Source organism: Oncorhynchus kisutch, linkage group LG6 (assembly GCF_002021735.2).
Source record: "Oncorhynchus kisutch isolate 150728-3 linkage group LG6, Okis_V2, whole genome shotgun sequence".
Classification (NCBI taxonomy): domain Eukaryota; kingdom Metazoa; phylum Chordata; class Actinopteri; order Salmoniformes; family Salmonidae; genus Oncorhynchus; species Oncorhynchus kisutch.
The window spans coordinates 66,820,130-66,847,894 of NC_034179.2; the positions used below are offsets into that span (position 1 = coordinate 66,820,130).

A 27,765-nucleotide genomic window follows, 5' to 3' on the forward strand; every position below is an offset into this window, starting at 1 on the left:
GTGTGTGTGTTTAGCCATTGATTTGGCAGTGTTGGGCGGTATAGTCTATAGAGGGGCATGGTTTTTGACGCCGCACAGTTATAGAAAAAAGAAACGTGAAACGGTAGGCTTTACGTCATGTAGGGAGGGGACAGCGAACTGCGTGGTGAACTGAGCAGGGTTTAAAAGTCATCACTCTCCGATTTAGAGTCAGAATACAAAATCTTCCAAAAGGATTGGGTTTGCTGCTTTTCCACTGATGTGTCTATTGTTGACAACTTTTGTCTCCATAGTCCGGTAAGAGAATCAAAACAAGACACTGACATTACCTACTCGTTTGTGTTATTTGGCGGTTATGTCGGTCTAATATTGGTGTTATTCATGTAAATAAATATGTAAACAGGCTATATACATTGTAGACCTTTAAATTGAGATGAAGTGGAGTTTGTGGCACAGTTAATAACAGTTTTACATGGGATATTCAGTTGCTGGACCCATTTCTATTTGCCAATTAAAGTGGGAAATTTCTGAAGAACGGGGGTGAAAAAGTATTGTCAACGGTTTTTAGATCCTTGACGTTCATATATAATTCCAGATATTTTTTAAATGAACCTCTAATGATTTCGCGGGATCGTTCAAGGCCCTTTGATGAAGAAGCCTACAGGTTAAATTCTCAACGTTCTTCCTGTCAGACAGGTTTATGTTCAGTAATTTAAACCATATTTTGTTGAACTGTCTCCTCATATGACATGATGTTTCATGCAGGAACAAATGCAATATACTTGCCTACTGAAAACATTGCAGAATATTTATATTCTATTTATATTTATTTACATGGCATATTACATTACAAATAGTAGTCTACAGTTGCCGAAGTAATGCTGAGGAAATGTGTTGTCAAGTCATTCATTGACCCATTGATTGGCAGAATATGCTTGTTATTTCCCGGGTAACAGTGTGATTACATCATGTGGTGTAACCTTCACCACTGTCTGTCTAGTACCCGCCCTGGCGCTATCTACCAAACAACTTCTAGAACGAATAGAAGGAAGTAGGCCGAAGTGAAGTCACTGGTATCTGTTGATAACAAGAACACTTCCCTGTTTGTCATCTTTAGGGAGAATGTTTCAAAATTCCCAATGTGTCTTAATCTTAACTGTACAATAATCTTATATAGGGCAGACTTAAGCCTTTTGGGGGCCCAAAGCGAGATTTGGTTGGGGGGCACCCACCTCACTCAAAACATTTTAGTGGCCCCCCTCTTGACAGTGGAGAGAAAAATAAAAGTTTTAAAGTTAATTTAATGCAACTCTATATATTTTGCCATGTGGCAGAGAAAAAACAAATCTGTTTTACAGCAAATTTCCTGCAATTCTACACATTTTGCTATGGGGTGGAGAAATGTCTGCTGTTTTAGAGCACATTCATGCAATTCTACAAATGACTTATGCCATATTAATATAGTGTCTGAGTGAGAATGATTAACAAAATCGTTGGGGGCCCCATTGGGGGTCAGGGCCCACGTGCCCAGTCGGTATTCACCAATGATTACTAACTACTAATCTAAAAATATTTTATTTTTGGGTTGTGGGCCCCCTAGCGGCCGGAGGCCCTAAGCGACCCTGATCTATGCCTAGAAGCGGCCCTGATATTATAGCACAGTGTTGAATTCAGCAGCCTCTTCCTCTGCTATTACATCAATTACGTTGGATTCACTACTTGTAATTTTATGAATGTGATATTCTTTTGAAATAACTTGTCAATTAATTTAATAATCTAACTTTATTTTTTCATGTTGTGTTTGTCTGTATAGGATTTGACGATATTTGGAAGGGTGAAGAGGAGAGGATACACAACTTTTTTATTTCACCATAGTGTCTATTTTGGTGTATCCTAAATAGCCTTATTTTCCCTCTTTATTACATTGACTTGAAGCTATAGATAACCCATCAACAGACAATAAGTCATCAGAGGCTTACACTTGGCATTTTGCCACCCCACCACATCTCCATTCCCTTTCCCCTCATTTCTTGCACTCACCCTGTAAACTCCGAAGACAAGACATGGTGTGTCTGAAGAAATATTTCACAGAGGGCTTGATCCAGGTAGCCATCCTGTTCAGTCTGGTTGGCGTCAGAGTAGATGTGGGCCCTTACCTGCCCCCCTGGAACGAGATGATCTTGGGCCCCACCTCTGCACTCACCCAGACTCAGTTCCACAACCTCCACAACCAGCTGGATGGCCAGGACCTCCACCCCAAGAGTATAGACCTGGACGGCTTCTTCACAGCCCGGAGACTCCTGGGCTGGGTCCGCTCCCTGGACCGCCTCCGGGTGCCTAGCTCGGAGCTAGAAACCTGGCTTGTGCGGCGCGAGCCTGATGCCCTGGTGGTGGGGTCTCAAAGTCAGCCAGCCCCCCTGGAGGGAGGGGCAGGTGGGTTGGAGGATCATGCGGGTGACCAGGTGGAGTCGGTCATGAGGTCAAGCGTGGTAGGGGGGTCGCAGGAGTCGGGTTACGGGCCAATCAGAGAGAACAGTCTGGAAACCACAGCGCCGCTTCTAAGAAGAAGCCATGAGGAGGAGGATGAAGATCTCTATGAAGAGGTAAACTATGGTGAACTCTTCTATACTCTGTCAGTAAGACCAGTGGCAGCAGTGTAGTGTTCAAGAGAATTGGCTGTGTCAGAGCTTATTCAATGTTCAAATACAATGCAGTGCCTTAAACAAATTAATTCCATCCTTAGATACACAATAGTGAACTACATTACTGCAAACCAGTCCAAGACTCTGCCACTGGAGAAGTGTGTTTAATTAGGCAACTATCAAACTGTTCATTTACAGAAGGCAAGTGATACGCCTGTCATATATCATTAGGGATCAAGGGCAGGATTTACTGGAGGCTGAGATCACTCTATAAAAGGAGGCTTAACTGGGAGAGAAGAACACCCTTGTATGAAAACAGCCTTACAGTAAACAGAGTGGGGATTCCCACCCTCCTCGGATTCAAGCAAGTGAAAGCTTCTTGGTTGTATTTGCTGTATCATGCTGTTAATTTCAAACCTGCATAAGATATTGCAAGACATTTACAACTCCCTTAATTTACAGCATTAAGGATTGCATCTAAGATTGCAAGTCAAGAATGAAGTGTAGGTTACTTTTCAGAATAAGTGACTGATAACTAATCCTAAAGGCCTGTTCAGACTGTACGATTTTAGCCGTCTTATGCCACAATTTCCACGTTGTGCTCAAATTCTTAGGTTGTAAACGATTGTCAGACGTCTTGGCTTATTCAGTGTGACTAACAAATCAAATCAAACATAACTTAGCAGGCGTAAAAGACATTCCTGAAATTAGATCCCCTACCTACTGGTCTTGACGAGAAGGGGAATTTTTTGGGGGGGAGGTTCCATTCTGTACTGTTCAACCAATCTAGTAAATGTGGAGGAGGAGTAAAGATGGAGTGTCACCTTGTTTTTATTTTTTTATTTTATTTCACCTTTATTTAACCAGGTAGGCTAGTTGAGAACAAGTTCTCATTTGCAACTGCGACCTGGCCAAGATAAAGCATAGCAGTGTGAGCAGACAACAAAGAGTTACACATGGAGTAAACAATTAACAAGTCAATAACACAGTAGAAACCAAAGGGGGAGTCTATATACAATGTGTGCAAAAGGCATGAGGAGGTAGGCAAATAATTACAATTTTGCAGATTAACACTGGAGTGATGAATGATCAGATGGTCATGTACAGGTAGAGATATTGGTGTGCAAAAGAGCAGAAAAGTAAATAAATAAAAACAGTATGGGGATGAGGTAGGTGAGAAAGGGTGGGCTATTTACCAATAGACTATGTACAGCTGCAGCGATCGGTTAGCCGCTCAGATAGCTGATGTTTGAAGTTGGTGAGGGAGATAAAAGTCTCCAACTTCAGCGATTTTTGCAATTCGTTCCAATCACAGGCAGCAGAGTACTGGAACGAAAGGCGGCCAAATGAGGTGTTGGCTTTAGGGATGATCAGTGAGATACACCTGCTGGAGCGCGTGCTACGGATGGGTGTTGCCATCGTGACCAGTGAGCTGAGATAAGGCGGAGCTTTACCTAGCATGGACTTGTAGATGACCTGGAGCCAGTGGGTCTGGCGACGAATATGTAGCGAGGGCCAGCCGACTAGAGCATACAAGTCGCAGTGGTGGGTGGTATAAGGTGCTTTAGTGACGAAACGGATGGCACTGTGATAGACTGCATCCAGTTTGCTGAGTAGAGTGTTGGAAGCCATTTTGTAGATGACATCGCCGAAGTCGAGGATCGGTAGGATAGTCAGTTTTACTAGGGTAAGCTTGGCGGCGTGAGTGAAGGAGGCTTTGTTGCGGAATAGAAAGCCGACTCTTGATTTGATTTTCGATTGGAGATGTTTGATATGAGTCTGGAAGGAGAGTTTGCAGTCTAGCCAGACACCTAGGTACTTATAGACGTCCACATATTCTAGGTCGGAACCATCCAGGGTGGTGATGCTAGTCGGGCATGCGGGTGCAGGCAGCGACCGGTTGAAAAGCATGCATTTGGTTTTACTAGCGTTTAAGAGCAGTTGGAGGCCACGGAAGGAGTGTTGTATGGCATTGAAGCTTGTTTGGAGGTTAGATAGCACAGTGTCCAAAGACGGGCCGAAGGTATATAGAATGGTGTCGTCTGCATAGAGGTGGATCAGGGAATCGCCCGCAGCAAGAGCAACATCATTGATATACACAGAGAAAAGAGTCGGCCCGAGAATTGAACCCTGTGGCACCCCCATAGAGACTGCCAGAGGACCAGACAGCATGCCCTCCGATTTGACGCACTGAACTCTGTCTGCAAAGTAATTGGTGAACCAGGCAAGGCAGTCATCCGAAAAACCGAGGCTCCTGAGTCTGCCGATAAGAATATGGTGATTGACAGAGTCGAAAGCCTTGGCAAGGTCGATGAAGACGGCTGCACAGTACTGTCTTTTATCGATGGCGGTTATGATATCGTTGAGTACCTTGAGTGTGGCTGAGGTGCACCCATGACCGGCTCGGAAACCAGATTGCACAGCGGAGAAGGTGCGGTGGGATTCGAGATGGTCAGTGACCTGTTTGTTGACTTGGCTTTCGAAGACCTTAGATAGGCAGGGCAGGATGGATATAGGTCTGTAACAGTTTGGGTCCAGGGTGTCTCCCCCTTTGAAGAGGGGGATGACTGCGGCAGCTTTCCAATCCTTGGGGATCTCAGACGATATGAAAGAGAGGTTGAACAGGCTGGTAATAGGGGTTGCGACAATGGTGGCAGATAGTTTCAGAAATAGAGGGTCCAGATTGTCAAGCCCAGCTGATTTGTACGGGTCCAGGTTTTGCAGCTCTTTCAGAACATCTGCTATCTGGATTTGGTTAAAGGAGAACCTGGAGAGGCTTGGGCGAGGAGCTGCGGGGGGGGCGGAGCTGTTGGCCGAGGTTGAAGTAGCCAGGCGGAAGGCATGGCCAGCCGTTGAGAAATGCTTATTGAAGTTTTCGATAATCATGGATTTATCAGTGGTGACCGTGTTACCTAGCCTCAGTGCAGTGGGCAGCTGGGAGGAGGTGCTCTTGTTCTCCATGGACTTCACGGTGTCCCAGAACTTTTTGGAGTTGGAGCTACAGGATGCAAACTTCTGCCTGAAGAAGCTGGCCTTAGCTTTCCTGACTGACTGCGTGTATTGGTTCCGGACTTCCCTGAACAGTTGCATATCACGGGGACTATTCGATGCTATTGCAGTCCGCCACAGGATGTTTTTGTGCTGGTCGAGGGCAGTCAGGTCTGGGGTGAACCAAGGGCTGTATCTGTTCTTAGTTCTGCATTTTTTGAACGGAGCATGCTTATCTAAAATGGTGAGGAAGTTACTTTTAAAGAATGACCAGGCATCCTCAACTGACGGGATGAGGTCGATGTCCTTCCAGGATACCCGGGCCAGGTCGATTAGAAAGGCCTGCTCACAGAAGTGTTTTAGGGAGCGTTTGACAGCGTTTGTTAACATCCAAAAGAGGAAGTCGCGTCACAGGCTCTTTCCATTTCCCCTGAAAACTGGAACATCCGGTTGTTGTGCGACAAGGTCTGACGATTTAAGTACCACTATGTGTGGTCGTAGCCTCCGACCAAAGTGTTGAGCCTTTATCGTGTAGTGTGGCTGGTGTTACAAGCCAATCCCAGTGACTGACCAACAGGAACACAGCCGGCACAGAGTATGCCCACAATAATATGATGGAATAGTCAGATTAGTATAACAGTTTGATTTAAACGTTTACATGCTTTGCAAGAAGAACGATTTCTCTAATCTTTACATGACTTCAGAAATCAGACTACCTAATGGGATTTTGATAAATGCACAAAATCGCCAATCAAAATAAACGTTTTACCACAGTGACCATGTTAATTTTGGGAAGCATGTTTGATTCTGACATATAAAGGTTGTGTCTATTAATTGTTTTCACATACATAATTTCAGTGTTTCTGAACTCACTTCACTAGTGCATAAGTGTGGGAGACCTGCACTGCTGGTGCCGGTACATGCGCTGGTCAAATACACCGCTGCAGTTGGTCTAGCTTACGTCAGCTGACGTAACCTCTTAAGCCAATCGCAGAATGTGATGACAAAACTGAAGAAAATCATACAATCTGACCAGGTTGATAAAGATTTTGATTTGGTAACATGTAAAAGACTGAATCTGAGGTACAGTGTGGGAAGGCCTGAATGTGAAATATTTTTCATGTTATAACATTTGTTTTATTCTAGTAAAAAAGTTCAGGGAATTGTATATTAGGCATGGTGTTTGGTGGGCTGACCTCTTCAGATTTCAATAGCAGAAGTATAATAACCAATATGACGAGGCAAATTATTTAGGTCATTAGTCAATGTTTATTCTCTGAGGACTTGCTGAACTTGACATAAATCACTTTAAAGAAAGGAAAAATATCAACAGTCTTGTTTTATCTAGTCTATTTTTGATAAGTAAGAAATTACAATTAACCCAAGTCCCAACCCCATCATTATGTTTTAGCATTTGCTCACTTTTGTTCGAGCCTGTGTTTTGGCACCCAAAACACTAATTGGGCAATGACAGAATCACGCGGAGTTAACGCAGCAGCATGCTAAAAGCTTGGCTGGGCTTCCTCTTGTTTTTCAACAGCTGAGGGAGAGCTGCTTGTTGATATGTTCCATTAACTGAGGGTTGCGCTGGCCAGGCTGCTGTGTGTCAGGGGAAAGTAGACCAGAGAGGGATGTGTGACTGGAAATGTGTCCCACTTTAGCCTCTGGCTGTTCAGATCTGTCCCATACATACAGCTTTCCACACCCATCACAGCCCAGTTGATTTGGTGTAGGAATAAACTGGCTGGTATAGTCATCATAAGTACACACATTCTGTGTAGGCTAATTGTATTTGTACACCAATCATATTTAGAAGTGCAATCACAATAATACTTGAATTTACTATGGAAATAAAAGTATCAGAAGATACATAAAATATTACTGTTAACATGTATTTATTTATTGAATATTGCAAACACAGGGGACAGTTTTTTTTTCTGCTCTAACTTAGACTTTGAAGGGGAATTCCCAAATCACTTTCATTTAGCACTGAGGTACACTATTAGTCACTTTGGGAATGTGTGTAGTTTTCAGTCACTGTAGGGTCTAAATATATATCTGCTTGGCAACATGCTTGAGTATGCACCCTACACTGGACTCTTCAACACTCCACTTGTTTTGGATTGGGGAAAGTATGGGGTTTGTTTTGTTTTAGTCCTCTGTGTGTCATTGCTATCTTCTGGCTTCTGGTCTTTTGGGCCATTTGACTGCGTACCCAGTCTCAGCCAAGATGACTGCAGACACCGGAGGCTTTAGTTTTAGCCTCCCAAATGAGCTGCCACTCTCAGGGCAGAGAAAGTGGTGTCATTTGGCCTGTCCAATGTCACAGTTGACCAAGTATGCAGTTCAGACTGGACATGTAGCCCTGTTGGCTATTTCTGGACAGGAGGGCATGTTTTTTTGGCATTGGATGTATTCTTGCTGAAAAATATTTTGTTTTGGAACATAGTTATGCTCTTCCTTCCATCGACGGTTATGCTTTCTGGGTCAACCAAGATCCCAGTAAGTGATATTGAACTGACCACCTGAGACTAAGTTAGGGGCTGCAATCATGATGTAACAATTCAGACATACTGATAATCTTAGTTCCCTCCAAGGAACGAATCGTCCCTGATATTGACCTTCACCCAGACTAACTCATCCGGGAAGCAGCAACCGCACGGAGACAGCTGGGCTGTATTGTTTTTTCAACTCCAGCTGCATCATATTATGGCAGCAATTTGTTGTACTGTCTGGGGCATGCCACCACATCTCCCCCTCTTATAGATGCTGTTATTGCTACAGGGCTAGGCTGGACATGTCTAAAGTGCCAGACATCACATGTCCTACAGTATTGTTTGAGGAGAAAGGTCAACAAAGCTTCCTCTGGGATACTGCTCTGTGATCCTTTTGCCCTCTCCGCTCTCTGCTCATTCGTACAGAGAGAGGGGTCAAGGACCTCTCCTAAGGCCATGAGCTATAATTAAGCAATAATGCCGGACGGGTGTGGTATATGGCCAATATACCACGGCTAAGGGCCAATATACCAAGGCTAAGGGCTGTTCTTAGGCCACAGCGCTTAGCCGTGGTATATTGGCCATCAGTGGGGTGGCAGGTAGCCTAGTGGTTAGAGCGTTGGGCCAGTAACCAAAAGGTTGCTAGATCGAATCCCCGAGCTAGGTAAAAATCTGTCATTCTACCCCTGAACATGGCAGTTCACCCACTGTTCCTAGGCCATCATTGTAAATAAGAATGTGTTCTTAACAGACTTGCCTAGTTAAAAAGGTTCAATAAAAATATCACAAACCCTCAAGGTGCGTTATTGCTATTATAAACTGGTTACCAACGTAATTAGAGCAGTAAAAATAAATGTTTAGTCATACCCGTGGTATACGGTCTGATATACCACAGCTTTCAGCCAATCAGCATTCAGGGCTCGAACCACCCAGTTTATAATTTGTCTTAACTTCCTGGACTTATTATTCAATTCTATTACAACTAATCTCTGCTCTATTACCTTGACTTGCTCAATGAAACACTGAAGTGCTGCCAGGCTCATTTGTCTGAGCCTCTCAGGGAAGTAACATTGTGACATGTCAATATTGTGGAAAGTGGCAAACTGACAACTCACCAGCTCGGCTGTAACTACAGATGTTTGTCTTGGAAACTTGGACTTGGAGTGCTTTGTAGGTAGGTATATTTCACTCAGAACATTGTGACCACAGCTTGTTTGTTTTGTAACACAAGGTGGCATCATTCTAGCACATATTCATACCTTTGATTTCACAATACTTGTTTACTAGCTTAGGCTAGTAGTATATCACCTCTTCAGACAGGCACATGTATATGTTTAGCCCTATACCCAGAGCCCTCTGGACCCCATCCAATGCCCAAATCTGTCCAGAGCTGCCTTCTTTGCCCCCCCCAAACAATTCTCATGTTGTGCTTATGCTTGAAGAAAACATGCTGTGCAATTCCTTCCAGTCACATTCAGGTACACATTGACCCAAACCCATAAGTGATTGCAGAGTAGCAGTAACACAGGCCTCAGGGAATGGTCAAAGGCAGGGGTTGGAACCGATTCAGGGAACAGAAAAGCAGACAAAAAAAATTGAGGGAGGGGAAACAGAACCAGGAACAAAAGTGATCTATATTCTTCCGTAACAGAACCGTTATTTTCTAACCTTGAGAGCCGGATCAAATCAAATGTATTTATATAGCCCTTCGTACATCAGCTGATATCACAAAGTGCTGTACAGAAACCCAGCCTAAAACCCCAAACAGCAAGCAATGCAGGTGTAGAAGCATGGTGACTAGGAAAAACTCCCTAGAGAGGAACCAGGCTGTGGGGTGGCCAGTCCTCTTCTGGCTGTGCTGGGTGGAGATAACAGAACATGGCCAAGATGTTCAAATGTTCATAAATGACCAGCATGGTCAAATAATAATAATCACAGGCAGAACAGTTGAAACTGGAGCAGCAGCACGGCCAGGTGGACTGGGGACAGCAAGGAGTCGTCATGTCAGGTAGTCTTGAGGCATGGTCCTAGGGCTCAGGTACTCCGAAAGAGAGAATTAGAGCATACTTAAATTCACACAGGACACCGGATAGGACAGGAGAAGTACTCCAGATATAACAAACTGACCCTAGCCCTACGACACAAACTACTGCAGCATAAATACTGGAGGCTGAGACAGGAGGGGTCAGGAGACACTGTGGCCCCATCCTATGACACCCCCAGACAGGGCCAAACAGGAAGGATATAACCCCACCCACTTTGCCAAAGCACAGCCCCCACACCACTAGAGGGATATCTTCAACCACCAACTTACTATCCTGAGACAAGGCTGAGTATAGCCCACAAAGATCTACGCCACGGCACAACCCAAGGGGGGGCGCCAACCCAGACAGGAAGATCACATCAGTGACTCAACCCACTCAAGTGACACACCCCTCCTAGGGACGGTATGAAAGAGCCCTAGTAAGCCAGTGACTCAGCCCCTGTAATAGGGTTAGAGGCAGAGAATCCCAGTATAAAGAGGGGAACCGGACAGGCAGAGACAGCAAGGGCAGTTCGTTGCTCCAGAGCCTTTCCGTTCACCTTCACACTCCTGGACCAGACTACACTCAATCATATGACCCACTGAAGAGATGAGTCTTCAGTAAAGACTTAAAGGTTGAGACCGAGTTTGCGTCTCTCACATGGGTAGGCAGACCATTCCATAATAATGTTATTTTCTGTTACCAGAATATTCCTAATGTGTAGTATATAATTTCAGTTCCAACCCCTGGTCCGACCTCAAACATGTTGTCAAATACTGTTCAAGGGGTCACAAGATCAGAATGTTCCAAACAGTCAAAGTGTAAACCGCCAAAGAAAGTCAGTCAGTTTCACTCAGGTCGCTGTACTGTAAGGTTAGAATCTGGGCATCACAAATGGCAACATCCCGAACTCCAATAGTCCCTTTCGGTGGAGGGCGAGAGGATCAGCTGCAAATTTAGAACTGGTTTAGGGACATGACTGGAACAGTTGGTATCACTAAGCTCCAACTTAAGGAAAAGGTTAAGTCTATTCATAGCCATCTCACTGTTTGTATGCAATGTCTACTAATGTATGGGCCTGTATGGAAAAATAAACTGTAGTAGATTAAATGCAAGGTGGCTGCGATCCCCTTTCTCCTTTTGTTCCTGGCCCGTGTCCTATCTAACAATACGGCCCTACCGAGCAAAAAGGCAGTAACTGCTCATAGCGTGGAACTGAGGGGGGGAAAATGGCCTTTATTTACCTTTGTTTCACAGTAACCTTATGCAGTTACTGCTAATATGACCCCCATTTTCTCCAAAACACAATAGAGGCAGGATACTTGTCCACATGATTAAGCATGTATTTAATGTAACAAAAATTACTAATTTTCAACCAAATTAGCAGTTACTGCCTTTTTGCTTGGTAGGGCAGAATAGTACAACGAGAACTTGAATAAAACATACAAGGATACATAGGGCATTGTATGGATGATTGATTATCATAGTTAATATGCTTAATAAGGTGTAGATAACATCGCTACACCTAACATTTCAATTATTATTATGTGTTCACAGGATACAGATATGCTTTGGCAGGATCACTCTGATCTTGGACGTCATCAGAGGTCTGAGGAGGAGCTGGTGGGGGACACCTGGAGAGAAATCTGGAGGGATGGTGGACGCTCTTATGACCTTGCGAATAGAGAACTTGCACAGGATTTATCTGATCAGGTGGGACTCAGTCCGGAGGCTTATAAAATGTCCATATTTCATACATACCTGTACCCTTGGACTTGTTCTTAGACAGGGTTCAATTATGTTATAAAACGCACATGTTGAAATGTAAGACATGGTGTACTTTGGGAAAGTGTAATGCTCCGGTTGCTTGAAACCAAATATGAGTTTTCTATCCTGGCTGTGCATCGTGAAGCAGGATAGAGTGTTTGGGGTAGATGAGGTGGAGCTAGGAAGCAGTCTTCCCATGCGTGTACAATAAGAACATGAACTGCAGGTTTCTGGGTTCTAACCCCAATCTCTTGCACTCCTATGGGTTAGAAGAGACCTGAAACTCTTGCTAATCGACTATACCCAATTTTGGGAACAGGGGCAGCCACATATCATTAAAAGGCATTTGCACTCATCAGTGGTGTATAGCTGGAGCATGAGTTTCCTTGACCCAAGGAGAAATACAGTATAGTGAAATGAAATTAACATTTGATACCACACTACAAAACATTTCAGATAAAGCCAAGCTGTTCCAACTGTTGTTTTACCCTCTTGCCATAACATATTCTGGAAAAGCCTAATCATTTCCACCATCTGTATCAGTTCAGCTCAGAAGAAAAGGAACCATTGTCACCATCCAGAACATCCAGGTAGCTCTCTGCTCACTCCTGTTCTCTTCTCAGTTTGCCAGCTTGGAAGCTCAGTCCTCAATGTCCTTCCAGGAATGTCTACGGCTCTTGGAAGACACCTTCCCTTTTGGAGAGGAGACAGAGGTACAGTTTTATTTGATGGTACTAGGGTAAGAGATGACCATTGATAGGATTGTTGACCACAGGATGACCATTGTGATGTTTCTGTCTTTAGCTGTCAGACCCAGTTGGCGTAGATCGGAGGGAAGCCGCCAGCGGAGAGGACCCAACCCCTGTCCGAGAGCTTCTCCTGTCCCCCCTGCTGTCCCACGAGGAACCCTCTCTGGACTTGGAGCAGCAGTGGCATGATATTCTCGCCACCATGGAGCCAGAAGTAAGTTCTACGTGGTTTCAGATTTTTTTTTTATCCCCTTCATAAACATCAATTTATTTAAAAATGTCAAGAAGTGTATAAACTTTGAAATACCCTTGCCCTGAAAGTAATTCAAAATAAATGTAATCCAACTTCTTGTACTATTTTGGAAGGATATGGATATGGACCTTGGCAGAGATGAAATGCAATCTGGATCTATTCAGAGTTCCAGCTTGATGGACCCCGTTCACCAGGATGTCAGCCTTCATCAGGCAATCCTGCCCGGAAGCAGCCAGGATAGTTACCCCTTCAACTCCAGCTTTGGGGGCAGTGTTCCCCTGGAGGACCCACTCCAGCCAGCCCTGCTCAGTCAGTCCTCCAGCGGACCTGACTTTGACCTTAACTTGACCTTTGGCCCATCTGACCTGACAGATACCACTCTTCCTTTGGCACTCAATGGCACAGTTGGCAACCCCATGGCTTCCATTCAGTCAAGCCTCTTTCTGGAGGAACCAGTCCTGCCTAGCCCACTCGGTTCCCTATTGGATGATGCCTTGCTGGATGAGATTAGTTTCCTGGACCTGGCTCTGGAGGAAGGCTTCAACCCAACACAGGCCTACCAACTTGAGGAGCTAGACTCTGACTCTGGACTTTCTCTAAACTTCAGCCACAGCCCTGCATCCCCTAGCAGCTCGGAGGCATCCTATTCCTCTTCTTCATCATCCGACTCTGTGTTTTCTGATGAAGGGGCTGTGGGCTACAGCTCTGACATGGAGGTTATTGTGACGCGAGAGGAAGGTGCCGTGGGAGGCTACTCCCCAGAAGTCCGTAAGATGTGCAGCACAAGCTACCAGAAGCCTGGGCGTTTCAACAACCTCCCTTGGCTGGAACAAGTCGGCCACGACCATACCTACAACCAGCCAAGGGCCACCTCTCCCACGCAGGGAAAATCACATTACAGCAAAACCTATGAGCATGACATTTCCGATAAGCTTTGGGGCCGTGATGAGCGCCGGGCTCTCGCCATGAAGATCCCCTTCTCCAACGATCTCATTGTCAACCTGCCCGTGGAGGAGTTCAATGAACTTCTGACCAAGCATTGTCTCAGTGAGGCCCAGCTCAACCTGATCCGAGACATTCGCAGGCGGGGCAAAAACAAGATGGCCGCTCAGAATTGCCGCCGACGCAAGCTTGATGTCCTGTTTGAGCTCGAGGAGGGGGTAGAAGGATTATACCGCCACAAGGCCCGTCTGTTAAAGCAAAAGGCAGAGAACCTTCGCTCTGTCCGGGAAATGAAGCAGCGGCTCAGTGGTCTTTACCAGGAGGTTTTTTCCCGTCTGCGGGATGAGCAAGGAAGACCCTTGCCTGCCACTGACTACACCCTCCAATTTGGCAATGATGGACAGGTCCTGCTTGCTACACGGAACGGTTCAGCCAGTGAACAAAACCGCAAGCCCCACAAGAAACAGAAGAACAGAAAAAAGTGAACATTTGTTGGGTGTGCAGTTTGGTGTAGCACTCAAGGAATAGCTTGACAAGGAGATAGCTGTAAAGATTAAATATCTCACAATAAGAGGGAACTGAAAAGGAAAGATGTAAGAGGAAACCCAAATCAGTTTAATCTGCTCTGATAGTTTATTTGCTGGAAAGGACATGTAGCACAAATATGATCATGCAAGAATCTTGTGAACATCTTGGAAAAACAAAGGGAAAACCTGTCTCAGGGGCAAAATAACTGTTGGGAGGACCATGTCAGCCTTCCAAAGAAATACAGTACATAAAACACTAAGGTGCCAAGGAGGAATGGCTAGCCTACGGCCTTCAGCCAACAGACACAAGACCGGGCTCTTGGCGCAATGCGGGCACATTGCTGTCCCAGTCTTCCAGTGCCTATATGTTGAGGGTAGGCCTAGGTTCCTTGAAGTTATCACTCACCAAAGTTTATTAGGTACACATCTAGTACCAGCTCAGAGCCCTCTTTGCCTCCAGAACTCTTCGGGGCATGGATTCTACAATGTGTCGGAAACGTTTGTTGCTCAATTGGTATCAAGGAAAAACATTCCCCACACCAGCTTGTACCAGGCAGGATGGGTCCACGGACTCATGCGGTTTATGCCAAGTCCTGACACTGACGCAACAGGAACGGAGATTCAACAGACCAGACAATGTTTTTCCAATCCTCAATTGTCCAGTGTTGGTGATGACATGCCCACTAGAGCCGCTTCTTGTTTTTAGCTAATAGGAGTGGAACAAGGTATGGTGTCTGCTGCAATAGTTCTTGCAATTCTCCTTCGACCTCTCATCAACGAGCCGATTTCGCCCACAGGACTGCCGCTGACTGGATGTTTTTGTCGCACCATTCTCGGTAAACCCTAGACCCTGTTGTGTGTGAGAAGCTCTGGAGGGTGGGAGTTTGAGATACTGGATCTGGTGAGCCTGGCACTGACGATCATACCACTCGTTGCCAATTCTAACGTTCAATCAAATAGCAACTGAATGCCTCGATGCCAATCTGCCAGCTTTACAAAGCCTCAGCCACAAGACTCCATGTCTTGTCTGTAAGAGTTATCCATTTTCATGAACAGGATGGTGTACCTTTTATAAATTGACCGGTGAGTGTATACCCAAGTAAAAAAGGACAGGGGAGCCTGGTTGAGAACAAAAGGGAACCAAAAAGATTTGCTCCAGTCTAAAGTGAACACAACACACAAGTTACCATTAACTGGTGCATTATGGCTGTCAGTGAAGGAGTTGGATAGTGCTTTTAGTAAAGCCTTAGTTACCCACACAGCTATCTGTGGTTCTCAGGGGATGTGACATGATGCAGACAATGGTACAATGATATTCAGGAAATAGACTGCTTTAAAAGTACCTGAATATAATATCTACTCAGGCCCAGTGCCAACAATATTGTGTTAATGATATGGTTGTGGACTTTTATTTGTAACAAGTTGAAATTGAATGCCTTTATCACCGGTATCATACTGGAATATAACTAAATGCTGCATAAAATATCACAGCATTTTCATAAATGTTAAAAAGTCAAATGTATGAAATACCACTATCCAATATCAACATAAAAGTACTTTAAAAAGTACTTTAAAAAATGTATATATATTTAAACCCTGAATTGGGTGCTATATGGTATTATTGGTTTTAAAATAACGATATTGTGTTTTAGGAGGTTCTGTTTCATACTTTTGAGTACTTGCTGGCAACCAAGGGATGTTACTTTTGGGTGAATAAAACATTTTCAACCTACATCTTTTTGATCCCTTTTGCCTTGACATTACTAATAATACTTATACGTACTAAAGAATTACAAGTTAACTGGTTTCATCAAATTATATGAAACACCATTGTTAACAAAAAAAGATTTATTGTCCAAAAACATTTATACAAGTAAAAGTAACCACTGCAAATGGTGACATTGATTGAAAGCAAGAAACATGCAACGAGATGTATCTTCAGTAGACACGAGAAAGAGTCAAAGACAAAATAACTAAAAGGTTACATATGAGCCACTTGTCTAGGATATACTGTGTATATATATATATATATATATAGAAATCTTCCGGTCTAGTATATTAGAAAAGATATACAGCCCTCTTAGACTTGTAATGTTAAAATGAGCAGTAAAATGCCAATGCAAAAATCAATCCAAGGCAACAGGCTCGATACCAGGGCTGTAAAACCCCTGGTACAGGTGGTTGTCTTCAGTACCTCAACATTTTAAATGTTAGTCACGATTAATCAGTTCAATCGATTAACACTTTCATTCAAGCTATTGTTAGCCGTGATTAAATCGATTAAATCAATTACTTAACAATTTAGGATTTTTAAGAAGAGGAATATTCAGATGCAGTAGAGCAGTGAACAATTCTGCAATTAAGCCAGCGGTAGCTAAGCCCCACAAACCAAACTCGAATATAATCCGCCCACCTCTGAGGGTGTCAGATGTTTAACATAACCCACTCACCTCCGTGAGGGTGTCAGATCTTTAATTGGCAGCTCATTTTAATATAACAGGTCCAGACTGGGCGAGTATTAACATCAGAGCTCAAAGGTAAAGTCTGAAAGTAGAATTAGCTTAGTTGGAGAGGCCATCATGATCTGGTCTTGCGATTTCTTGGGCAGGAGGCCCATCATCTTTTTTTGTCAGTTGTGTGAGATGGATAAGTTGCTAGATTGATCTATATTCACGTGGGCTGTCAACACCTTGAATATATTTACTTTACACTATAAACAGGTCACCATAAAACCGTTGTGTTTACTTTGAGTCACAATATAGACTATACCTAGGGACCAGTCTTTATTTAAAAACAGGGGTTTAGTAAAACAGAGACATGTGCATAGACCAGGGCATTCCAACCCTGTTCTTGGAGAGGTACTCTCCAGTAGGTTCCCGTTTTAATTGACCCGATTCAGCTTATCATGACAATCAGGTGCGCTAGATTAGAGTTGGAGCAAAAATATAAAGGACTGTAGCTCTCTAGGTACAGGGTTGGAGAGCCCTGGCATAGACACTACATTTACATCTGTGTACACCTCTTGGGAGGGATTTGACACTTGCATTACTGGCTTATGTTGGTTGCATTGGAAGAAAACTTTTTTTTGTTGTCCATCCCATCTTCACAATCACAGCCAACCATAGGCATTGACTGGGCCCAACCCTTCCCATCCCCTTAATCCAAATCCACGTATTTACAGTGCAGTTTGATGGCAATGCCAAACCTCCTAAAAGCCCCCAATCACCTCAAGAAAGCCTGTGAATGGTGAGCATGTACTGCACATGGGAAGAGCTCGACAAGAAAGCAGGACAGACTACGTGGACGTTATAGTAAATTAAGCTTTCCACCAAAGATGAATCTGAGTGAAAGCCTGTCTTTCGCATCTTCGTCTGTAGCTTCTTACTTATTGCCGGATTTCTGAGGGTATGTTATCTGACAGGAAAGTGGATCACACCAATCAAATTTTATTAGCCATGGGTACGAGCCTACAAACAACTTGGGTTACATAGATCATACTGGTGCTCTACAACAAAGTGAGTTGCTCCATACCAGGGATTCTGTTGGCTAGTAATAGCCGGCTTTTGGCCGATTAAAAAAAAGTGAACTTCCGATAAATAAAATTGCCACCGGCCAATTCTCTGTGAGAAGAAACAAAATCCCATTGAAAAATAATGCTTTTTAGCCTATTCATTGATGGAAATACCAGTCGATGCAAATACATATGACCGGTCAAGATTATCAGTTTGAAGAAATAATTTGCATAATTTGGTGGAATTAAATTGCCGTTTGTGTATTTTCGTTAGTCTTTATGCATCTTATGACATGCGCACAGCATACAGATGCAGAGCCTAATTAGAGCGGAAAATCTGTCAGAACAGAGGAGCTGCTGGTACAGCTTCTCAAACAGCGTGTTACTTGCTGCTGGAATCAAACGTGCTTTTACAAGCCCAATCATTGCACAACTAAATGCAATTGTGTGTTGAAATAAGATGGCCATTATTAAAAATAGCTACTATTTAATTTCTTAACTGGCAATAGAAGCGCCCTTCAGCGCGTCACACACCACTTAGCAATGAAATGGAGGCAGTATTCATTTAAAAAACAAAAACATTCTTAATTGTTTGAAACCTGAATGTTTTACTTCATATTATGAGGCATGTCTTCCCTTGCTTCAAAGTAGCCTAGCCAACATCCGACCGTAGAAACGTAAAGGCAATTTAGAGTTCCGTATGCCATTGAAACCAGCAGCCTATTTCTCTCATTTTCTATTGGTTTTCAAATCAACTTTCTTTCATTGTCCAGTAGTGAAAGGCACAATCCTAGTCATATTAGCAACCCATGCTAGTTGTTGCATCTTTAGATTAAGAGGGGAGAACAAATGGATATTTTCATCCCAACAGTGTTTTCTTGCCAATTGCATTACGGGACAAACATTCGCGAAGTGTGAAGAAATAATAGTTGATCAACATTTTAAGCTAAACGTTCTGATCGGTAGCATCAGCCTCGTTGCTTTAACGTTTCTGTTTTATGTAGCCTAGGCCTACTGGTTGTATGAATTTGGGATCTGTCGTCCCACAACTGTCCCAGAGTCTGTTTGGAGTAGACCATTTCTTTCTCGCACAGAACGACAAGCTGACCAATAAATAGGTTTATTGTTCCACTGTGGGGGATAGTAGACTGACATAGGCAGGTGATTTTTGCTGTTCGTTACTCGTCTTGTTGGCTGAGGACAAGTACATGTGGACAGTTGTTCTAACATCTTCAAAGTACGCATTGGAATTCGGTAAGGATGCACGCCGTTGCATCCTCGATTTGCATGTTCTTTTTAGATGAATTACCATCATATAAAAGTGATTCTGTCATTCGGAGCACCATGGCTGTACGCCCTAAACAGGTTACGCACACAATTCATATGGGTCGGGAAAATGTCTCAAATGTCCGGTAAATTAAAATGCTGCCAGTCAAATGTCCAGCACCACATTTTCCTAACGGAACCCCTGCTTCACACCATTGTTCACAACTCTATACACCTATGCGTAACACTTAAAGACCAGAATCTAGGTTAACTCCAGTCTGAACATCCAAAACACTCAAATAGAATCCTTCTTTGATCGCTCTCATAACCAAATAAAACCACAACTATTTACACATTATATGATAATGATATGGCAAGGGAGGGCAGGTGCCAACACTTAAAACGTCGAAAGAGAAACAAAAAGCACTGCAAGTTGCTCGATGAGGGATGTGTAGGTACAAGATAATGTTCTGACTAGAAATCAACTTCAACATTTCACACAGGAAAACTGGAAATTAAGATTGGCTATTTCAATTGATTTAGCGGAGAACGTTTGCTGGATCATGTTTTGGAATCTGACCCTTCCATTTTGTAAACTCAGCTGCTGTAGTGATACCTAGCTCACTCAAAAGTGTATCTCGACAAAAGCTTTTCTGAGGCGAAGCTATAGTAAGAGGAGCTGGTGATTTTAAAGCAATTTCAGTGCTCAGGGACTGAAAACTACATATCCCATGGTCCTAGCTGATAAGACCCAAAAGTGAGGCCTGATAAAGTGATCTTGAGACTTACGAGTTCTATTTACCCAACCCACCTCCTTGACAAGTCTTCCCATCATCCCCACCCATCTGTCAACCTCTGTTTTATTTTCAACAGTCCGGGTTTGTAGAATGAAGCTTTTGAAACAAATCAGCTTCTCTGTCCCTCCCCACCACTCTAAACCCCACCCTCTGTACCCCCTTCCCCTTCATCCTGGACCTGTGGCTAGTTCTTATCATCCTTCTTCTCTTCCTCCTCAGTGGGGTAGGAGTGCCATGTCAGGCGCTCCTCGTAGAAGGATATGACCACCTGTGGACATTTAATGTTGGCCTCCTTGGCCGGCACCAGGTCCGCCTCATCACTGTTCTTCCTGTGGAGACAGAATTTAAGGGTGAAGCCACTTAAACCAGTTGTATGTCCCACTCTCCCAGTAACGTATAGCGAAAAGTGTCAAAATCCCAATGCTGCCCAGAACTCACCATTTCATGAGGAACATCAGCTCTCCACTGGAGTCTGTGGCTCCAATGATCCGTTCGGGGTCAAGTCCACGAGCAAAGCCTCTGGGCTTCTCTGCCTGGAAGAATGATAGATAAGGAGAGCGACGGAGAGAAGGGGGAGAAGGTTCAGTACAGGACTAAGTTCACGGTCTGTAGTTTCAGGCATGTTCTTTAATATTGAAGCGAAGTACAGGCTCTCACCTCATCTTTCCTCTTCTTGGGCCTGCCTTCTTCACCCCCTGCCTCTGTGTCAGACTCGCCAGCTTTCCTCTTGCCACCAGACTCTTTCTTGTAACTTTCTTTTTTGTTATGATGATTCTGCATGTACTCAGCAATCAGGTCAGGGCAATCTAGGTTGTCCTGCGGTTCCCATGTATTGTCCTCACTGTGGTAAACAAATAGTGTAAAAAGGTACATTTATACCTGGGCTACAACCATCAGATTCCGTTTCCTCCCCCCCATTCCCCAGCCCATGGCCCAACTAACAATTGAGGTCAGTCCGATGTTATAAAAGTGCATGAAAAAAAAAGGGGCAGGGCCCAGGGTGGCAGGACTACCACCGCAACACTGGAAGACGAAGTAGTAAAGCAGACAGATGCCAAATATACAGCAGCTGAAGACCAACCAAGCAAGTCACTGTGTCACCATGGACCAGAAAAAGTTGGGAGTGTTTGAGATGGCTATTGACTTTTTGTCGAACGATGAGAACAACCAACAAGAGCAAAAACAGCCAACCAAAAGGAAAGGAGATTAGGTAGCAGGCTTTGGCTTATGCAGTGCCAAGCCCAAAGAGTAGGGCCCTATAAAGTCTACGATATGGAGAACCCGGACAGAATCCAGACATTAAAATTGAATTCAACGACAAACATGTATTGAACTTAGGACATCAACTAAATGTATTGTATTTATTAGAACATTTAATTTACCCAAGATTATAATAAAGACCTGAACAAATAGCCTACGGGATTCATATTTTCCGTTAACTTAGAAGAGGCAACGGAGCGGGAAAGCCCGTGTGCGCGCATTTGTCTACCACAAAGCCATTAGCGATGATGCGATTTACAACCGTCTTCTGGCAGATGGACAGACTTTCCCAAAAACATTCTCATTTAAATGTTAACTACAAAAGTAGTCTGTGCCTACCTGGCAGAATTGATTATTTGCAAGAATCCAGTAGTGATTTGTTTAACAAATCTGAAATACTGTGTGCTATAGGTATTTTGCTGGTGCCACACTGCACACTTGAATATAAAGGGTATCTACACCCAAAAATGTAAATGTCTTAGATTTTTCCCAGACCTCAAAAGTGTGTGGGGGGGGGGGGGGGGGGGGGGGGCCTAACGGAATTAGGTTAAAAAAAAGCTGAAGTTGGGTGATGTAGCCCATTTCCATAATCTTTCCCAGCTGGTGGAGTTGGTGGCCCCTCTAATCGGGAAGCAAGACACTAACTTCAAAAGACTGCATTTCTGCGATTCCTGGCAACTGGCGAGCGATAGCTGTCCTAATGTTTAAATGTTTGATATTAGATTGTCACGATACCTAAGAGACAACCATGAAGACAAGTAAAAGCCAGCCAGCTGACTATGTATGCTAGCCACACAAAACATGTAAACAATATGTTAGCTAGCATTATTTAAAATGTTTCTTGCAGCTATATTTCCAATGTTTGGTGTTGGCTAGCATGTGGGCATACATAGCCAGCTGGCTTCATGGTTGACTTTTTCTCACAATGACCATATAATGTTCTGAGCTCTTAAATGCTAAATAAAACACAAGTGTATCTGTTAGCTAGTTAAGTTTGCAGCTAGCTGGGTTGACTTGTTGTCTTGGTTTGTAACCCTTATTTGGTAATCAATGGTCACTGACAGAGCTCTAGAGTTACTCTGTGGAGATGGGAGAATTTTCCAGAAGGACAACCATCTCTGCAGCACTCCACCAATCAGACCTTTATGGTAGAGTGGCCAGATGGAAGCCACTCTGCAGTAAAAGGCATGACAGCCAGCTAGGAGTTTGCCAAAAGGCAACAAGACTCAGACCATGAGAAACAAGATTCTCTGGTCTGATGAAACCAAGATTGAACTTTTTGGCCTGAATGCCAAGTGTCACAGCTGGAGGAAACCTGGCACTATCCCTACGGTGAAGCATGGTGGTGGCAGCATCATGCTGTGGGGATGTTTTTCAGCGGCAGGGACTGGGAGACTAGTCAGGATCGAGGCAAAGATGAACGGAGCAAAGTACAGAAATTCTTGATAAACCTGCTACAGGGTGATCAGGACCTCAGACAGGAGTGAAGGTTCTCCTTCCAACAGGACAACAACCCTAAGCACACAGCGAAAACAACACAGGAGTGGCTTTGGGACAAGTCTCTGAATGTCCTTGAGTGGCCCAGCAGGAGCTCGGACTTGAACTCAATCGAACATCTCTGGAGAGACTTGAAAATAGCTGTGAAGCAACGCTTACCATCCAACCTGACAGAGCTCGAGAGGATATGCAGAGAGGAATGGGAAAAACTCAAAATACAGGTCTGCCTAACTTGTAGTGTCATACCCAAGACAAATCAAGGCTGCAATCACAGCCAAAGGTCCTTCAACAAAGTACTAAGTAAAGGGTCTGAATACTTAAGTAAATGTGATAGAAATGTATACAAAATATAAAAACTAAAAACACAATCTTGCTTCATCAAGTAACAAAATATGGAAAAAGTAAAGGGGTCTGAATACATTCCGAATGCACTGTACTTAGCCAACCGCTGGCAAGTGTTCCACACGACCACTCGTCTTAAGACAGAGACCGTGGAAACCATTATTGACCTTACACAACATGCTCTGTGAGGAAAACGGAAACCAATATGCCCGGCCTGTTGCAGATCCAGAGGGCCCATGGGGTATGACAAATCCTGTTGCATGGTGACAAGACCCGCAGCTACACTACCCCATGGGTACCAATAAAGAGATGAAAAATGATAAACCAATAACATGTAGACAGGATTGTATGTAATGTATGCCAACGTAATGTATATGTGACTGGCATTACAAGCATTACATTCTTCACTCACTCTGAGAAGCCTTTCCATTTGAGCAGAAACTCAACGCGTCCCTTTACCACCCGTCGGTCCAGCACCTTCTCCACCACATATTCCTCCTCCTCTTCCTCTACCACCTCCTCCACCTTCTTCTTGGTCTGCTTCTTGCCTGCTGTTGCCACCAACTTGACCTCTTCCTTGGGGGGCTCTGGTGAAGGGGAGGAGTGCAGAACAGTTTGGTTAGACTTCATAGACTTTGTTCACGGATATAAGTCCGAATGATTATGGTCACACTTCATTATGGTCAGGTTGAGTCATGTTACACAGGTGGGAATCATCCCAAAGACATTTGTTGGACATGCTTTGCCATTCAAAATACAAATGATGTCTTTTCTGCAATTAAGCAGCAGTGCCAGCATGGCAACCTCATGGATGCAAACTGGTGAGGGCCCAAAAAGGTGACTTAATTTTTAAAAAATTGCATTGAAATCATGCAACAACAAAGAAATCCCTGCTAGGAGGAAGGCAGGTTAACTAATTAAACAACAAAGAATATGATCTACATGATCAGTCTCTGTGTCAAATAAAGTGGTTAATGTGAACCTAACTCACAGCTAAAACATGTAAAGAAAGCAATCCAATGTTATTTGTTGCCTAGACTTTACCGCAAATGACACGCAAGACTTGAGAAAAAAAACAATACAGTAATATTGCAGTTAGCCATGACAGCCTTTATAATAGAACACTTGTGACCACACGCCTATATTGCAGTTGGGAGAAAAAACATCTTAAAGTAGAAATAGAATGAAACAAACAGGCATTCTATTTTTGCTCTATTATAGTGGCCACTATAGTAGATGATGAAGTGCACAAGGCTACATGTGTGCAAAAATTACATTCATTGAGTTAAAAAATATATATAATCCCACGTTACTGTAAAGTTCAACACAACAAAAGCAATATATTTGGGCTACATTGCACATCATACACTTTCTGCATGTGGACATCTGTTCTACAATGTGCCAGAAATTGAGAAAGAGGGAAAGTGTGTGGTGTTCCTTTCACCTCTATAGTGGCATCCAGCTTAAGCCAGGCCCAGCTACACTTGATCCCTGAATCCACATGTTTAACGAGTAATGCCTCATTCTCACCTAATTCTCTCATTCTGAAAATTAACCACATACTGTAGAGGGAAAACATGCGTTAACAGATAGTGGTTAGTTCGTTAACATTTCACACAGATTACCAGGGTCCAGTAAGCAACGTTAACACAACGTGAGGAACGGCAAGGAGTCGTAAACCAGTTAATACTATAGCGAATTGGTTAGGTTACTAATGTTAGCTCATCTGATGTTGCTGACTTTATTAGCCAGCTCATTTTCACACATTAAACTCAATTATTTCATCAGTTAAGTTGGCTAATGTTGCTCAACATTTATCTGGCTAGCTAACGGAGAATTTGATCCAGCTAGCAAGATACTTAACAATGCTAATAATACTTGTTCCACCCCACTTTCTACCTCACCTCAAACTTTCCAAATGCCAGTTGGTTTTCGGATACAGCGCATGAAGCACTCATCATCACCTCCTCACCCCCGTCTCCATGGTCAGGCAGCTCACCTAGCGTTACCTCTTCGTTATCGTTCAGGGGACGAGCTGCTATAACTGCCTTTCTACTCTATGCTGTCTTTCCAGATCACGCACTGATGTTGAAACTCGCAAATTGGTTGTCTCTGCAGTCGCTTGCTGCGCTGCATTCTGATGTTATGTAAACTATTGGCTGAGCCTTTGATGCAGCCGGTATTACTCCAAACACACATCACTCGTAGGCTTACAGCCGAAAGGTGACTATTTTTCGTCCCTGCAACCTTCGTACCTTTTAATTATCAACCCTGTTTGCCAACCCTTTCTTCATTACAGCTCATGGAATTGTAGAGGACTATGCAGAGACGGGCTCTCTGACGTAGGCTTCAGTGTGCCTCAAGATCTCTGGATCTGAATCACTAACATCTGACTGATCCACTTTCAATTGTTTTTTTGTAACTCTGTCAATATAACCAAACCATAGCAATGGGTTTCTGTATTCAAAAGAGAGATCCTCCAACTGACCCTCGTGGATTTGTTTTTAGAGGGAGTTAAATTAGTTTGGTATTCTCCTGGGGTAGTTTTAAAGTGTCCGGTATGGGGACTGACCAAAGGATTGAACATTTCAAGGACATATAGATAGATATACAGGTTGGGCAAAGGATAAGAGGCGTCAAAGCCAATGAAAGGTTTTGGTCAGTTTAATTGGATAGAATCTGTGGAGCATCTACAGATGGTCTATCAACAAACTGTTCATCTGTTGATAAGCAACTGCATGCTACGGTTACGGTTCAAATAAGGGTTAGGGTAAAGTTTACGTTTAGAGTTAGGATAAAGGTCAATTAAGGTTAGGCTTAGCAGATCATTTGTTTAAATGTTACTGGTAGAGCATCTACAGATAGTCTGTAGTCTATCCCAAAAAAAGAATAACCAAGGTTTCTCAAACTATAAATCCACCTCTAGCTTGGACCATAATGTTAAAGAGCTGGACTGCACTAGAGGTCGACCGATTAAATCGGAAAGGGAAGATTAATTAGGTCCGATTTCAAGTTTTCATAACAATCGGAAAATGTGTATTTTTGGACACTTTTTTTTTTACACCTTTATCTTTTATTTAACTAGACAAGTCAGTTAAGAACACATTCTTATTTTCAATGACTGCCTAGGAACGGTGGGTTAACTGCCTTGTTCAGGGGCAGAATGACAGATTTTTACCTTGTCAGCTCGGGGATTCAATCTTGCAACCTTACAGTTAAACTAGTCCAACGCTCTAACCACCTGATTACATTGCACTCCATGAGGAGATGCGAGTGTAGTAAGAAGCCAAGGTAAGTTGCTAGCTAGCATTAAACGTATCTTGTAAAAAACAATCAATCATAATCACTAGTTAACTACACATGGTTGATGATATTACTAGTTTATCTAGCGTGTCCTGCGTTGCATATAATCGATGCGGTGCGTATTCGCAAAAAAAGACCGTCTCGCTCCAATGTGTACCTAACCATAAACATCAATGCCTTTCTTAAAATCAATACACAAGTATATATTTTTAAACCTGCATATTTAGTTAATATTGCCTGCAAACCTGGCTCGTTCGCGAACTCTGAAGACTATTTCTTCCTAGCAAAGACTGCCAACTTCACCAAACGCGGGATGATTTAACAAAATGCGCATTTGCGAAAAAAGCACAATCGTACCTAGCCATAAACATCAATGCCTTTCTTAAAACCAATACACAGAAGTATATATTTTTAAACCTGCATATTTAGCTAAAAGAAATCCAGGTTAGCAGGCAATATTAACCAGGTGAAATTGTGTCACTTTTCTTGCGTTCATTGCACGCAGAGTCAGTGTATATGCAACAGTTTGGGCTGCCTAATTTGCCAGAATTTTACGTAATTATGACATAACATTGAAGGTTGTGCAATGTAACAGGAATATTTAGACTTATGGATGCCACCCGTTAGATAAAATACGGAACAGTTCCGTATTTAACTGAAAGAATAAACGTCTTGTTTTAGAGATGATAGTTTCTGGGTTCGACCATATTACTGACCTACGGCTCGTATTTCTGTGTGTTATTATGTTATAATTAAGTCTATGATTTGATAGAGCAGTCTGACTGAGCGATGGTAGGCACCAGCAGGCTCGTAAGCATTCATTCAAACAGCACATTTGTGCGTTTTGCCAGCAGCTAGTCGCTGTGCTTAAAGCATTGCGCTGTTTATGACTTCAAGCCTATCAACTCCCGAGATTAGGCTGGTGTAACCGATGTGAAATGGCTAGCTAGTTAGCGGGGTGCGCGCTAATAGCGTTTCAAACGGTAACACAACGTGAGGAACGGAAAGGAGTCATAAACCAGTTAATACTATAGCGAATTGGTTAGGTTACTAATGTTATATTGATTTTATTGATGTATTATATTAAGTTAAAATAAGTATTCATTTTGTATTGTTGTAATTGTCATTATTACAAATAAATATATTTTTAAATAATGCAAAATTATTTAAAACAAATCGGCATCTGCTTTTTTTCGGTCCCCTAAATAATTGGTATCGGTATTGGCGTTGAAAAATCATAATCGGTCGAACTGCACCGTTGAAAAAGTAAAGGGCACAATGTCCCTTGTTCAGGATAATTTGTAAAAATCCAAATAACTTCACAGATCTTCATTGTAAAGGGTTTAAACACTGTTTCCCATGCTTGTTTAATGAACCACAAACAATGAACATGCACCAGTGGAACGGTGGTTAAGACACTAAC

At 43.2% G+C, this 27,765-nt stretch overlaps 2 protein-coding genes across 3 annotated transcripts in view; one reads left to right on the forward strand and one right to left on the reverse strand.

Moving 5' to 3' along the window:
• LOC109893240 (endoplasmic reticulum membrane sensor NFE2L1) lies at window positions 1-18,805 on the forward strand. Its single transcript, XM_020486366.2, has 6 exons — window positions 1-276; window positions 1,793-2,582; window positions 11,686-11,841; window positions 12,519-12,608; window positions 12,700-12,858; window positions 13,011-18,805. The coding sequence occupies exons 2-6, from the start codon at window positions 2,043-2,045 to the stop codon at window positions 14,322-14,324; spliced, it is 2,259 nt and encodes a 752-aa protein (XP_020341955.1). The 5' UTR covers window positions 1-276; window positions 1,793-2,042; the 3' UTR covers window positions 14,325-18,805.
• Window positions 16,197-27,765, reverse strand: part of LOC109893241 (chromobox protein homolog 1) — a 21,116-nt gene continuing 9,547 nt past the window's right edge. For both annotated transcript variants that reach the window (XM_020486367.2, XM_020486369.2), the window contains exons 3-6: window positions 23,452-23,626; window positions 20,598-20,781; window positions 20,379-20,473; window positions 16,197-20,269 (exon numbers count right to left, since the gene is read on the reverse strand). In XM_020486367.2, coding sequence (XP_020341956.1) covers window positions 20,125-20,269; window positions 20,379-20,473; window positions 20,598-20,781; window positions 23,452-23,626 — 599 coding nt within the window. In that variant the 3' untranslated portion in view covers window positions 16,197-20,124. The remainder of the gene's footprint in view (window positions 20,270-20,378; window positions 20,474-20,597; window positions 20,782-23,451; window positions 23,627-27,765) is intronic.